This window comes from Ailuropoda melanoleuca, chromosome 1 (assembly GCF_002007445.2).
Source record: "Ailuropoda melanoleuca isolate Jingjing chromosome 1, ASM200744v2, whole genome shotgun sequence".
NCBI classification, from domain to species: Eukaryota; Metazoa; Chordata; class Mammalia; order Carnivora; family Ursidae; genus Ailuropoda; species Ailuropoda melanoleuca.
The window spans coordinates 197625413-197641945 of NC_048218.1; the positions used below are offsets into that span (position 1 = coordinate 197625413).

At 39.3% G+C, this 16533-nt stretch overlaps 1 protein-coding gene across 1 annotated transcript in view; it reads right to left on the bottom strand.

Moving 5' to 3' along the window:
- Positions 1-643: 643 nt before the first annotated feature.
- Positions 644-16533, bottom strand: part of SVOPL (SVOP like) — an 82602-nt gene continuing 66712 nt past the window's right edge. Inside the window, exons 14-16 of the mRNA XM_019794091.2 lie at positions 7973-8086; positions 7359-7527; positions 644-726 (exon numbers count right to left, since the gene is read on the bottom strand). Coding sequence (XP_019649650.1) covers positions 7516-7527; positions 7973-8086 — 126 coding nt within the window. The 3' untranslated portion in view covers positions 644-726; positions 7359-7515. The remainder of the gene's footprint in view (positions 727-7358; positions 7528-7972; positions 8087-16533) is intronic.

The window sequence follows — 16533 nt, forward strand, 5'->3', positions numbered from 1 at the left end:
CTGAGCTGGCTTGGCACGTAGGAAGTGGCTGACTGGATATATTGGGTTTCTGGCTGAGTGGAACATTTGTAGGGACCCGGACCTGAGGTTTTGGTTTGCTGATGAGGCACACACCCTGATTAGAGCGCTTGCATCTTGGACCTAGAAATGTATTTCAGTAGCCTTCTGCCCCTATTTTTCATCATCCTTTTGACCATTCAAGAAGTTTGATCAAAAATAATGTGACTCTGTTACCACCGGCTCTTCAGGTCTCAGTGTAGTATTCAGAAAAGATGTCAAGCTTGTCTTCTTGGGGCTGGTAATGTTCTTGCATTCTCTTTTGTTCTGTGCGGACAGATGATCTGTTAGCTAGTCAGTGGTTGCTCACATGCATTTAAAACTTCTGAGAGAACACAGCATATTAGGGAGACACTAATTCTTACCAATATCATGCCTATGGTTTGCAGAATGCTCCAGGGTCAAGGGTTCTATTGATGTGGGGTGGCAAGCAAACAGTCAAGAAAAAATTTTTGAGATGATTTTTGGTGCAAAAAGGTGTTTTTACTATAGCACAGGGGCAGGACCTGTGTGCAGAAAGAGGTGTCCTTTTGCTGGGAGTTACATGCCCAGTGCTTTAAGGGGGAGGGGATGTGCAGGCGGTGTCCGATCATCCAAGTCTTTGAATTTCTGTCTGTGAAACTACTTCCACAAGATTTCTCTGGTGCTTATCATTCAGCTCCGTATTAACTGTCGGTGAGATATACAGGCAATCATGAGACCCTTTAAGAATGTAGCGACTAGTACATATTTGATCCTTATCAAAACTATGCAGGCTATAGGTCAGTCTTTTGGGCTAAAGGTGAGCATTTTTCTGTGGCTTATCCTCATCACTATGTCCCAAACCAACTAGAAATCAAGGAATGATCTCATAGAGGTGGCTGTTTCTTAAAGCCAGTTGGCCTGCTTATGTATTCCATCTGTCTACTTCCCTAGAAGTGTTTATCCAGTGAGGCACTGGAAATTGGGGAGAAGCTTGCGACAAGTATAAAGAATTACAGAATCACCAGGCTCCCAACAAATCCAGTAGTTGGTTGGAGGTTGTATTACCCTCCTTTGTAATGGCCTGAGGTATATATGTATTATATGTATATAATAGTATCCTCCTTGCTGGCCAGCACGAAGCAAAAGGTAGACAAAAGAATCAAAGACCTTCGTGGTATAACAATTGGAAAAAGGACGGTCAGAGAGGGAGGGAGGGAGGAATAGTTCTTGGTGTGGTGTCCTGGGAGGAAGCACTTTGTCTCAATGTCTGCTTTTCTTCCTAGTCAATTTGATTTTGAATCTAAGGTGTTTACATAGGGCCAGACGCCAGATGGAATCTTCCTTAGTTGTGGAATATGTACCCAAGGTTTAACCCTTTGAAATTTGGTAGCAGTGTCCATGGTCAAGAGTATTTGGTAGGGCCCTTTGCATGAATCTCACTTTTGCAAAAAATACTAGAGTAAAACAATAATATTGTTAATGACTATTCATTATAATGGAATTGTTATTTCTGTGATAAAACATTTTAAAATAACAGGAATTATGACTGGTAACATACCAGTACATATCAGATTTTTAGGAATTTAATGTGATTTCTGAAACATTTACAGTAATAACATATACCCATACAGATATAGCCCAAGGTTAACATAACTTATTTGACAATGTTTCCTGTATAATTTAACATATCAAATAAGCCTAATTAGGCTTAACTTTTGTTCTGTCTCCTTACTAGAAAAAAATCTTATGTGCTGAAAATGTCTGTTAGTTCAAAGTCATCTTTGTCGAAGATACCCATTTAACCAGTGACTTAAATATCAGAAAGTTACATAGTTATTTTTTAAAAACCTTAGTTCTTGTATTAATGAGAAGACTGGGTTAAATACTTGAAAACCTGTTAAAGACAACATAAAACAGGGTCAGTTATTTTGGTAAGACACAAATTCTTTCATCTGCCTAGAAAGCAAAGAAAAATGTTTGTTTACACTATCTTAGGAGCAGGCCAATAATCTAAGAAAACTGTCCTTTGAACAGAAAACCAAATTCTAATTTTGTACCAGTGTACTTTTGATATCAAAGCTCATTTTTTAAAAACCTAACAAACAGACTGAGCCACCCCTATTTAAGTGTCTGCCTTCAGCTCAGGATCTAGGTTCCCTGCACAAACCCTCTGTTTGTGCTCTCTCTCTCAAGTAAATAAATTCTTGGTGGGGGGGGGGGGGGAATTATATCCATGACAGTCTTAGCCTTTTCCACAGACCAACAGCTTCTTTAATATTCATTCAGGTTTTGCCTCCCCCCTTTTTTTCCCTCTTACTCTGGAACAATCCATTGTTTCTCTTTGGACAAATTATTTTTCCACAAAGGAAAAAACACATCCTACTCTTATTGCAGAGATGTTTCCTTTACTTGTGTATGTTATTTAGAATGATTAGCCCCTTGGAATTATTAATCCTTTAACAGTAAGCAGTTGGGGACTGTTATGCTAGCATTTTGTGGATTGGCAAATATATAATTTCTACAAGTATATTCCTCATAGGAAATTCTTCAGTATGGCACAAAACATGTTTACTAATACACCGAAGTATTTTTCTTTCCTCTGTAAAAGGAAGCCAACTGTGGATAAACTTAGGGTCTCCGTATTTTATCTTACTTGTAAATGATCTAGATATTCAGTAAATTTCCATCATTTAATTTACATCAGTATAACTTTAAGGTTTCAGGTCACACAATTTTTGGAAACAGTTTTTAAAGAAACCTACCATAATTACTGTTGAAAAGATTAAAAAGTTTACAAATAAACTTTTCATATTCTTTAGATTACTCATGAGAAATTTAAACCGCTAACCATTACCTTATTTGACTTTCAGTAAACCCTAGGGAGAATAAAAGTCCTATGTCTATATTATATTTAATACTGATAACTCTAACGACCTGCCTGTTTTAATTAAGCCTAGAAACTTAAAATAGCTTTATTTTTTAAACCAAAGATTATCTTAGATCACTTGAACTTGAAAGACATTTGAGTTAGTTTCTATATTTCTGAGAGTATACTTGATTTACATAAACACGTGTTTGTCTTTAAGCCACTTAAATAGAGCTCTTTACAAATTAATTTTGACAATACCATCTGAAGGTAGAAAAAAATCCTATCTATAACATACATAAACATACAGATGCAAACAGGTATCTTAAAATTTTAGCCATAAGATGGATACAATAATATACTAAACTCACTAGTTTGTCAAGAATAACTGGATCCAGATTGTTTCTGGCAGATAAAATATCTGCTCAGATGGCTCAAACTTCTTAGTAAAGTTTGTGGAGAAGGCTTAAAAAATTTTCACTTACCTGATTTCTAAATAGCCTTAAAGTAACAATTGCCTCCCCAGGTTTGCATTCCAAAAAAATGGCCCTTAATGGTTCCTAGAAAAGACTGGTTATAACATCTCAAAGGCACAGAAAAAGAATGCAAGTTCCTCCACGAAGAATCTTTGTTTCCTAAGTCCAGAATTTTTATAATACCTGCAAGCCTTTTGAGATGAATAGGGGAGGTAAGGATGGGTGGCCTTTTTCTGTTCTTGTAAAGACTCAATTTGTAAGACAAGGACATTTGTTTTTTAATTCCTCAAAAGAATTGGGTTGCACCCTGAAGGATACCAAGGGGCTGACCCACCCATCCAACTACTTTATCTGCAATTTGCTTTTTTATATCTGGAGGAGGGTGTTCAACTAAGAAATCAAGAGATTCCTGTGTTATAGATTGAGAGTTGTGTTTGGCATTCCCCCCCTTGTATAAATTTCATTGTATCTTGAGAAGGCCTAAAAAGTTCTATCAGGCTCTGAATATTTGCTTGCTATTTGGCCAACTTCTGGCCATAGGGTACCATAGAATTAGTTTTTTAAAAAAATCCTTGCAACTACCTTGCCAAGTTTCAGCCACCACAAACAGTAAATATTCCTGGCAATATTGAACACCCCAAAAGATTTTACCCTGCCAACATTCATAACCCCTCCCAAAGACAACCAAAAGAAAAAACAATTCCCTGAGAGCTAGCAAGACTTGGTAGGCCCCTAGCCACAAATGGGGTGCAACCCACATTTCTGTGCAGCCATCTTTTGGGGCCCCCAACGTGACAGTTGAGCTGCCTACAGACACAAGAATAAACAACCTACAAGCCCCAGCAGACAGAAAGTCAGAGTCTTAGGAAACAAAATGAGACAAGAAAGTAATTGCCATCCCTGGGAGAGAAAGGATCAATAACCAATGGGTTCCCTAAAACCAAATTCCCAAGAATCTGACTTGGAAAAGGACAATGAGCAGTTTTTCTTGACCAGGTATGACAGTGTTCTGGAACAGCTGACTTCGGTAAGATTTCTCACTCACCAGGATCCTGTCGACAAGCTCCACTGAGTGCAGTTTAAAATCAAGTGTAGCTCTCAAGATTTGGTAAGGTTTTCCATTAATTTTAGTTTCGCCTTGGCTGTTGAAGGAATAACTGGTAGTAGTTTATAGGAGAATCCCTCAGAGTTTCATCAACCCTAGTCTTGTGGAAGGGGGTAGAGGTCCTTCCTTTCAGAGTAGATACAGGGGCATTCAAATTTGGTAAAATCTTTGAGGACAATCTTTTCCAGTGTCCCAGTTAATTGCACCATGTTGTGGGCCAGTGTTTAAATGATGGAGCGCCTAGGATGGGGGCAACAGGAGAGGAGAGTCCCAGCTGTTGTCTTAGGTTTCTGGCCTTGGAGCTGTTGCCATTTTAAGGCCAATAACTTCTAGGACCTTTGGCCTGGGCATTGTGGTCTCTTCAGAGTGGAAAGGCAATGCAGGTAATGGATGAGTGGACTGTGATGACTCAGGTAAAGGAAGGTAAGAGGTGAGTTGAGGGTGTCCCATGATCTTACAGTCTTGTTTCAGGTATCTCTTGTGTCTTAAACTTTATTAACCTTTTGCACTGAATCAAACTATTTTGGAATTTTGAAGCCTCTTAGAAACTTCTACATACCAACTAAAATAGGGATACCCCCCCCCATCCTGCGGTTGTTGATTTGCAAACCCTGACTTCTACGTGCGCTTCTTGCCAGTAGATACAGCTTCCAGGACACAGTTCTTGGAAAGTAGGCGTGCTGGAGGGGTGGAGCACTCTATTCTTTGAAACTTGAAGATCTTGTTTAAGTCTTGGGTCTCTCAGGGCTTGGGGATTTTGTGACGTTTTCCGTGTACTTCGTTGCACACGATTTTTCTTGTGGTCGCTAAGTGATCGCATCAGTCTACCTTGTTCTGTGACCCGTTTCCTTGCAGTGGGGTCTTAGATTTAGGTGGCAACCCGTGCTCAGCAACTTTGCATCTTTGGCTTCCAAGGTTCCAGTTAGCAATGGCTCGTAATAGTCCAACTTGTGCCCATTTAGATTTTGTCGTGCCATGGGTTAGAGCAGTTCAGATTTCTTATTTCCCCAAGTCTCCCAGTGGTTTATGCAAAGAATGTCCCTCAAGGCTTTAGGAGTTGCTGGCTGCTGCCACCCTTTGCAGACTCCCAGTATAATTGCTGTGTTTCCTTTCTGGGAACTATATTTTTTGCATATATATATATATATATATATATATATATATGTAAAACTATAGTTATATATAACTGTATGTATTTCTAACACATAGCTCATTTAGATCAAAGAGCTGCACAGGAGAGAGCAGAGCTCAAAGCCTAGAGTGACTTACCCACGGCCCTTGGTTTTGATGAGAGGAACAGTGAACTCAAAGGGTTCAGCAGGCTTCTTGCCTGTGTGTCTTATTGTTCCACAGGCCATTAGCAGTCTGCTTCAGGTGCTCATCCTTGTTGACAAAACCAGTTAAATATGACTTAGGTGACCCAAACAAACCTTATTTGACACTTTATGGAGCAGGCAATGTCCATTCCCAAGAGTCCAGAGAACTGCAAGCTGGGGCAGAAGGCAGGAAGCTTTTATAGGATAAAAAGAGGCCCGAGTTGGCTTGGTGATTGGCACACTGAACACACTCTGGCCCAGTGGAACATTTACAGAGACATGAAGGTTATTTCAGTTTGCTGGAGCACCTGGGTGGCTCAGTCAGTTAAGTGTCTGACTCTTGATTCCGGCTCAGGTCATGATCTCAGAGTGAGATGAGCCCTGCATTGGGTTTTGCAGGGAGTCTGCTTGGGATTCCCTCTCTCTCTGCCCCCAGCTCTTGCACTCTTTAAAAATAAATTTCAGTTTGCTGATATGGTATTCTGGACAGGAGCTATTCCGTCTTGGGCCTAAAAATTTATTTCAACAAAACTATGGCCTGTTCGCCAAATTTAACCTCTGGCCTTCTTTCATACAGCCTAAGAGATAGGAGTGCTTTTTACATTTTTTTAGGCCGAAAGGGTGGTAGAGTAGTGGGACAGAGACCATATTTAGCTCACAAAGTGAAATATTTACTGTCTGGCCCTTTACAGAGAAAGTTCCCTGACTTTAAGCCATTTGCACCTCTGGTTCAAATACGAATGATTTGCACCCGTATTGAAGCAGACATCTAAACCCTCTCATACACAGAGTTTCCTAATACAGTTTCCTAATACCTAATACTTAATTGTGGTTGCAGTGAGTTCTTTTTCCACTGCAAAGTGCGGATGGGAGGAGTAGATGAACAAGCCGTGGGGTACCCAGTTTTAGAGGTGTCCACAATAAGCCTAAATAGCAATAAAAGACTACATCTCAATGTAAAAGCCTTAGGTATTTTTTTTTTCTACACCACACCTATCCTAGTAGAGTGGTACACACAGGTGTGATGTCCTGCATGCAGACAGTTGCTCAACAAAGGCTAGGTAAGTAATTGCATCATGTAGGCAAGCTTGCTGCACTCTTAATTTTTTTATCACATCATGGGACTCAAAGAGTCTCTGATAAAGTAATAAAATTAGAATAAAAACAGGATCTGGGAAGAAGATTTGTTTATTCCCAGCTTTTTTGTGATTATAAGCAAGATTCGTGCTAATTTAAGTATACTTTATAAATAAGCAATTTTCATCAAGATGGAGGCCACAATTTAAATGCAAATTTTAATTGTGAATTTGACTGTTTTGAAAGGCTTAATGATACAACCCCAAGTTCATACCTTACCTACCAAATTTCAGGCCAACTTTTGCTACAAACCTCATGGAAAAATACCAAATACATATGCATTTTCTCTAAGAAACTCTTAACAGACTTGATGTCAAAGGAGAAAAGCTACCTTCCCCCTACTCATCTCCCACAGAAACCTTTCTAATCTTCATATTTTTATAGAAGTTCTCTATAGTCTCCCAAGAACGACATCAATATATATAAAGTTTACCCACCTCTTTCTCATGTGCCTTATTTTTCAAAAATACATCATCAGTTTCTTAATTACCAAGTAGTATACAGAAATTAAGCCAAATTTTTAAAAATGTGCTGCAGCTCTTTGTGAAGATAAAATGCATTTTTCTTCTCTGGTAGACATTGGTTTACAGGTCTTCATTTAATTTGCTGGAATAAGAAGTGATTCAGTAGATCAATACATTTAATAAAAAGAAGGCCCCTCCATTCATCCTCAGTGTCTGGCACTCGAAACTAGTAATAGGAAATTTCTTAATAAACTTGTAAGGAATTAAGACCGTAGCATTTACCCTGTGTACCTGACAATGGCAATGGTAGCTTTATAGTTCATTCAGAAAAATCACACTACAAATATCTTCCTTCAGGAATTGAGCCAAGATTTAGTGAATACTTCGTTACTTTAGTTTCAGTGCTGCTCAAAGTTACATGTAAGCAAAAATGGATACCTTTTTAGTATTATTATTATTGGAACCCCTTAAACAAATACCATTGTGTTAGCACACACCTGGATGTCACATCTGCTTCAAAGTTTTCATGCTCCAAGTTAATTTCCTTTGGTAGTTGAGAATACTTAAGAAATTTCCATATCACTTACCTGCAGGGCCCGTCCTTTCGTCTCAATGGGGAGAGTAAATGCAGAAATGGCACATAAAACACAGACCGATGAGAAAAGACACAGGGCCCCCAGGAATGATGCACTCATAAGAACCTGCAGGTCACAAGGGATGACTCAATCTATTGTGCCCCAGTCACTTCTAAAAGGATTTTTATGTCAAAGGCGAAATCATCTGTCTGCACACATGAATGAATGTCCTTTGCAGCCATTCTCTAAATTGTGCGTTCCTGACAGTTTAGGTCCATTACATGGGTGCAGCTATTGTAGGCATTTTGTAGACCCTGTGAGTTAGGACTGACATTAACACGTACTGTCCAGGTCATACCCCTCCTTGGGTATCCAGAGCAAACCAGTATCTAGGCAAGGTAAGAGATCTGGTTTTCCCGCACTTTCACACCAGTTTCGTTTGCTCAACTTCTGAATCTCATTTTATGCAGGACTCCCTCCGTCAGATATCCACTTGTCCCCCTTCAGTTCTGACAGGATGAATTAGTACGAAGGTTTTTTGGGAGTTTTTTTTTCGAGATATAATCTAATGGTCTCTGAAAAGATAACCCACCTTATCTATGTTCACGATGCTTCATGTGTGACAGTACTTTGGTGTCCACATTCAGAATGGATTTCTACCAGTTTATATACAACCTTTGGCCAAGACCATGCTCTGGGTAAACAGAGTGACTAAGGAAGAGCAAGGCTCTCTACAGTCACAGAATACTGCAATTTGGACAGACCTAGAAATTATCGGGTCTGGTCCAACCTAGTGTTACAAATGAGCCTAAAGGAAGGGCTGAGTGATTACTTGTCCAAAGTCACATGTAGATCCCTCACACAATCTAGTGCTATTAAAACCACTTAGGTTCCCCTAAGATACACAGTTTGAGAGCCCATCCTGTGTATCAGGCCTGGTGCCTTCCAAAAGAGTAAATAATTCCACTTGCCATGCAAACAACCCATGATATTAATTTCCTAATTATTGTGTAGTTGACCTAGCAAGTATTAAGTATTATTTTCTAATTTATCTCCCAAAATAAAATGTTATAGTTTTCCCCAAAAAGGATTTTGGGAAACCAGTATCAGAAAAAGGAAGAAGTAGGAACCAAAAGAGACCAGGCAGTTGAACCATGACCACAGCATGCCATAGTTAAGCATGTGTCTAGATACATCTGCCAAGCCTGCCTTTTCTGTCCTTTAAAACCATGATTCACACCACCCCCACCCACAAATTCTAAGCTATTCCTACTTATTCTTTACAACAGATTTAAAGTCCTAGGTGGTGTGAAACCTGATGGTTTCAGTTTAGATTACATAACTGCTCTACTATCTAGGATCAGAGAGAGCAACTGCTGCCCCCCCGCCCTTTTTTTTGGCTTCCCTGCAGAGATACCGCGCCAGCTTCATAGCAGGGACTCTAGAAATGCAGATGTTATGGGATATTCTTGCAATAAGTTCCTTTCTGCCTAAGTTAACCAAAGTCAATTTCTATTGTTTGTAAGGAAGAACTCTATTGCCTGATTATAAAAATCATCTGAGAATTTTGTTACAATGTAGATTCCCAGGCCCCTCTTTGATTCACTGTATTCAAAAGATTGATCTGTTTCTCTCTACTTCTAAAAATCAGCCCAGACCAGGGACAAAGAGAGGCATTACACAATGATAAAAGGCTTAGCCACCAAGACACAATAATTCTCAAGGTTTACAAAGCTTCAAGATATATTCAGTAAAAACAAAGAAGATATAGATAATTCCACATACAGAGACTTCAGTACCCCTCTCTCAATAATTGATAGAACTATTAGAAAATTTAAGACATAGAAGAACCTTATATGCCATCAACCAATAGGCTCTAATGGACATTTATAGAACACGTTACCCAATAGCAGAATATACATTCCTCTCTACTGCCCATGGAACATTCACCAAGATCATGTTCTGGGGGCATAAAATGAGCCTTAAAAGATTTAAAATCCTAGGGGCGCCTGGCTACCTCAGTCAGTAGAGCATGTGACTCTTGATCTCAGGGTTGTAAGTCGAGCCCCACATTGGGTGTAGAGATTACTTAAATCTTTAAAAATATATTTAAAATCCTAGAATGTGTTCTGACTAAAAGAATGTCAAACTAGAAGTAACAGATAAAAACAATGAAAATACAGAACATTAAATGTGTGGGACACAGCTGATAGGGACAAAAATTAAATAGGAATAACAAGAAATGTATAAGATGTATAAAGAAAATTATAACTAAAGAATATGTGAAATTGAGTAAGTGTTTAGTTCTTAGAAAAATGTATTGTGAAAGTATACTTCTCAAAATAGTCTGTAGTTCTAATGGATTCTCAATCAAAATCCCAGTAGGATTTTTGAGTCAATTTTGGGGGAAAAACTGATTCTAAGGTTAATTTGAAAGAACTAATGTAAGAAAAATCAGGGAATTTCTGAAACGTGCAGGTGAAAGAATCTGAGGGAAGTTATTAGCCTAAGTGGCAATAAAGTTCTAATCATTAGCAGTGTGATGCTATTGCCAAAATAGATCTGTAAAACAATGAATCACAAAATAGATCTAAGTATGGAAATTGGGCTCATTATAATAGTGGCATGGTAAATCGATTGAGAGGAGCCAGACAAAAGGGTGATTAATGGCTTGGGAACAAACAGCTAGGCAGTGTTTTCTTGCTTTTTAAAGCTGAATTCTTACCTCAGGCCTTAAGCATAAACAAATTGTGAAAAGATCAAAGAATTTAATGTTTTAGATGAAACACAGAAAGCCTTTGAACTTGCAGTGTCTTATTTTTAGAAATAATGGATGCATGAATGATGAAGGTGAATAAGCATGACACAAAACACTAAATTCTTAAGTGAAAATGCTTGGGAAATTGATGACATAATTTTAAATTTTGAATGCCAAAATATTTGATAGTAAAATCAAAAGACAAACCACAAACATTGAAAAAAATCTATAATAATGGCTAATGGCCTGTAGGAGAGTTGCTAATCAAATAAATAAGCAATTTCCCAAAAAAAAAAATACAAATGTATAATAAACAGATGAAAGATGTTCAGCTTTACTAATAATGAACAAAGTACAAATTAAGATAGTTTATTGTCTACCATATCAAAAAAGACTAAAAACAAAAAGGTCACCATCCTTTTTGATGAAGAAGGAAAGAACACAGATGCTTGCTTAAGAATATGGGCATCTGGCTCTTGCAGTCAGTTAAAGCACCTGGACCCTAGATTTCAGCTCGGGTCATCATCTCAGGGTCATGAGATCGAGCCCCACATGGGGCTCTGCGCCCCGAGTCAGGCTCCACACTCGGCACAGAGTCTGCTTGGGATTCTCCACCTCTCACTCTGCCCCTCCCCTCATGTTTGCTCACTCCCTCTCTAAAAATGAATAAATCTTTTTAAAAAAGAAGTGTTAATATGTTATATCAAGGAGTGCATATTTTTTTTAGAGAAGACAATTTGACAAGATCCATCGTAATTTAAGATACATACACATTTTGACTTAAAAATCATCCAACAGACTTTTTCTACAAAATAATGCTTTTTCACTCAGACATATTCCATAGTCATTCCCACATCTCTCTGCCCTATTGCAGGGAGGAGAGGGTTCCCTAACCACCCTAGTTAGCAGACCACCCCCATCACTATCTTCCTTCTGTGTTTTCTATGTTTAGATAGCATTAATTATGCTAACATATTAGTAAACCATTTGTCCCTTGTCCATTCTCCCCTGGAATGTAACTTCAAAGAATGTGGGACCTTAATTTGTACATTATAACATGAAAGATCTCAGTGCTATTGAATGGCGAATATAGTTGTCCATGTACAAAGGTGTAGTGTGCATGATGGTCCGTGTCCCATTGTTTGTAAAAGCAGAACACAGAAATGATTTATTCATCTACCAAGTAATAGCTAATTATGGCACATCCATGCAGTGGAAATCCGTGCACTTACTTGAAAGAATGAGGTTAATCTACATGTACTAACATAAAAAGATGATTAATGTGAAAGCAGTTGCAATATGTAGATATGTGTGGATAGATGGACAGTTTGTGTACATGTGTTTACTACAGGCCTAGCTACATGTGTACTCACACAGATGTACATAAGTCGTATAAAGAAGAGTCAGACTCCATTTGATGACACTGCCAGCCAGCCCTTAAGCCTCACCCTTCCCTCCTCTTCTTCTGCCCCAACTTCTGAACTGGTAAGAGAGCCTGGGTGCCAACAAAACATCCAAATGACACGAGCGGCTGCCCTAGTGTGGGAACCCTCACCCTGGCCACAATAAAACTCAGCCAATCTCCTTGCCTTGCCCTCAAGGTCAACTAGGATCTGCTTGAAAGGGCTGTCCTCTCCCAGGGACCTCAACTATGTAATTAAGTAAAAACCTTTTCATACCCCGTTCATGTGTGCATGTATCATCAGTCCTGACTTAACGATGCGAATATGTGGGTGGGGGGGTCGGGGGGCACTCCATCTTTCTCCACAGGTGACTATAACATGGATACAGATAGATGTAGATAGAAAACGCACATATTCATGGAAGTATGTGTATCTACATATATACATGCATCTATATAATAAACCTATTACTGGTACCTACATACCCAGAGAGACATACATAGAAAAGCATCTGGAAGAATATGCCCCAAACTATTAAGACATACAGTGGTTAGTTCTGGTGATAGAGAATTTTCACTTTCTCAGTTATACATTTCTGTATTTGGAATTATATAACAAGCATATTTTGATATTTAGAAAAATATCTAGGGGCACCTGGGTGGCTCAGTCAGTTAAGCATGTCCCTTCGGCTGAGGTCATGATCCCAGGGTCCTGGGATGGAGCCCCACAGTGGGCTCCCTGCTCAGCGGGAAGTCTGTTTCTCCCTCTCCCTCTGCCCCTCCCCCTGCTGTACACTCTCCCTCCCTCCCTCCCTCTCAAATAAAATCTTTTAAAAATATATATATTTAAAAGTGACTATAAGCCTTGTTAAAAAAGAAAAACTCCAAACTATACTTCCGACGCAAGAACTACCTGAGAAGCTGGTGTTAAAAAATAAAAGCAAGCCTCAATGAATAAGTTACAAATCAGAAACAAATGGACTTGATAAATTATGAATTATAGTGGAAATACATAAATGTATGGAATTAAGAATGTAAAAAAGGAAATAATCACTAAAACAGAAAATGAAAAAAAACAGCATACTCCGAGTTCTTTAACAATAAATTTGCATAAATATTCAATAAAAATGTTTCCTGACATTTACTCAAGAGAAGATTTTAAAAAACCAAGAGAACCAAAACACCAGAATAACATGGTGGCCAAAAACTGCATCCTCGAAAGTGAAGAATTCAGGGAAAGAAAAGCTTCCAATTTCTTTTTTATGAAACCAGGATGACAGTGACTGCAAAACTTAACAAAAATAAAATACATACACACAAAAACCCAACTGCCCTCACATTTGAGTGTTGATTCAAAAATTATAAATAAAATACTGGCATATAAAACCTAATGGTTCACTAACAAAGTAACACACTGTGGCTAACCGGCCCCTCACTGCTGTCACCCGCACCGTGGCTGGGAGGTTTTCCTTGCCCACTCTTGTTCCCTCTTGCATTCACTCTGCCAGCTGTTTCCCAACTAATCTCTTGCATGTGCAATTGTTAGCATCTGCTTTTTCAAGGACTCAAACTGACTCAAGCTATTTCAGTAAAATAGATACAAAATCAAGATAAAAAAAATTCAGAGGTGCCTAGCTGGCTCAGAAGAGTGTGTGACTCTTGATCTTGGGGTCATGAGTTCAAGTCCTACATCAGGTGTAGAGATTACTTAAAAAATAAATTCATTTTCTATCTAGGGGGGGAAAAAAAAGCATTCACCAAATGTTTTGATGCCCACTACATGCCAGGTACTGGAGAAGGAGAAATAGAAAAATTAGCAAAACATGCCCATGTCCTTGTCCTCACAGGGCTTCAAGTACTGGAAGAGAGATTTTGAATACCCTGGCACACAAACCAGCAACTACAGTCTGGTAATCAACATGAAGGAAAAGTTCAAGGTGGCACAAGAGCTCACAGCAAGGAGACTGGACTTAGTTTAAGGCATCAGGAGGACTTCCCTGAGCAGAGAATTAATCATAGCTAACTGGAGATGGAGACAGGGTCAAAGGGGAGAGGGTTTCCAGTCCAAGGGAAAAGCAAGTGAGAGAATCCCAGAAGGAAGTACCTGGGGTAATCAACTACAAGAACCAGGCTGCTTATAACTACATAAACGGGTAAGAGCACAAGGTGGGAGCCTCATTGCTGGAGCCCTATAAACCAAGTTGAGAATTAGGGTTTTCACCTACAAAGAAGGGCAAGACAACAAAGGATTATAAGCATGAGAACAACATAGATCTGCATGGATACAGGGAGGAGGAGAAGTCGAAGGAGAATAAGAGCTTGCCGAAGCAAAGTCATCAGGATGTTCTCCTGGCAGCCCAGTGAGAGGCAAGGGTAAATTGAACCAGAGTGGTGCCAGTGGTGAGAAAGGAGGGGAGATGAATGATGCAGGACCTACACTTAAATTCGTGTGGCTGGGGACTGAATAGGATGAGGGAGAAGAGTGGAGAAGGACAACCCTAGGTTGGATAGTGATGCCATTCACTGGTGGGAACTGTGCAAGAGGAATGGGTCTGGGGAAAGCACAATATTGAACATGTTGAATTTAAGATGATTTTGAGACATTCGAGTGGAAATGCCAAGGAGGTAACTAGACACATGAACCTGGAACTAAATAAGGCCTAGTCCAGAGATACAAAGTTGAGAGTTGTGAGCATATGATGGGTAATTAAAATCATAAAAATGGGTGAAATCACCTACATGAAGACTAACGTATAAAAAAATGAGAGTCTAAAATTGAGTACTAAGAATCCCCAACAATAGAAAAAAAGGAGAGGAAGATAAACCACAAGGAGATGGAGAAGGAACAGCCAGAGATGCAGGAGGAAACTCACAAGTAAGCCAGGTGATGGATGCCCCGGGGAGGTGACAGAAAGTGAGGACATGACCACCAGTCCTTACAGTTAAGGGAGAGGTCGACATGAGAGATTAAAACAAGGTTTAGATGTAGAGGCATGGAGGTCATCAGAGATGCCATCAAGTATCATTTTGATGGAGGGGGGATGGCTGCAGCTAGGTTTGGGGGGGGAGGAGTCAGCTGGGGGGAAGAAGTGAGGACGTGTGGGGAAGGAACCTGGTTAAGTAGTTGGGCTGGGAAGAAGAGGAAGGAAAGTCAATGGGGGTAAGTTTACCACTTGTAAGCTATGGAATCTTAAGCACATGAAAACGTTGACTGCAAGGGTTCCACCTGGAAGGATGGATTGAAATCACAGGACAAATGTGATTATAAATCTGAAAAACTAAAAAGGCTCAGATGAAAAACCAACAGGAATGAGGAATCAGTTTGATGAGCTGGATGGCTGTTGGCAAATCAACAGCCCAACACTCACTAGCCTTTCCAAATACAGCTCACTCAGACTGTGAGACTAGAATTTATAATGAAAAAAAATAATAATCTATTCACAACAACAATGAAAAGCCTTAAAATGCCTAAGAACAGACTTAACAACATACTCAGGATCTCTTAGAAGAGCACAGAACACGCATTGAACAACTGGAGACAAACTCTGCTCATAGGGAGATAATACTAGGAAAAAAAGTCACTTTTTCCTGAATTAATGGACACAATGAATTAATAATTAAAATCTTAATAGGATTGGGGCAGACAGACGGAAGGCTCTGAGGCTTATCTGAGAAAGAAGAACGATGAGGTGGGGCTTAGGCAGCCAGTTTTGAAAATGTACTATAAATATCATTCAACTAAAGAGAAAAATCTGACAATGACGAAACCAGACAGATCAATGGACTAAAATAGCGAGGCTAGAAATAGACCAAGTAATTGTGGAAATGTAAGCAAACACACATTTCTAACCCAGGAGTAAAAAATGGGTTATTAAATCAAGTGTGTAGGGACCACTGGCCCATCAGTTAAGAAATCACATTAGGCTTTCTACTTCAGTATTCCAATGGCCTGGAAGAGGACAGGTCAGAGATTTCTGGGTCAGAATCTGGGATGCATTAACTTCGTGAAGGTTGATTAAGTTGTACACTTAGGATTTTTATGCTTCTTTATGTTATACTTCAATAAAATGCTGGTATATCCTCTCCCCCCAAAAAAGAGAAGGCCACAAAGGGCTGAAGAGGGAGGTGTATTTCCATAATCCGAATCAGACCTCAGAAGTTGTAAAGAAAACATTGATAAACATGAGTGTCTATGGACTTACAGTTTCTGTACAAAGCAAGGAGAACAGAAACAAGAGTAAAAGATGGAAAATTGGGGGAATATTTGCAATATGTCAGAAAAATGGTTGAAATCCTGTATACATACGAAGGATTCTCACAAATCAGTGTTTTAAAGACTGAATTGAGGAGAGAGGTTAAGATGGCGGAGGAGTAGGGGACCCCTTTTTCAGCCGGTCCCCTGAGTTGAGCTGG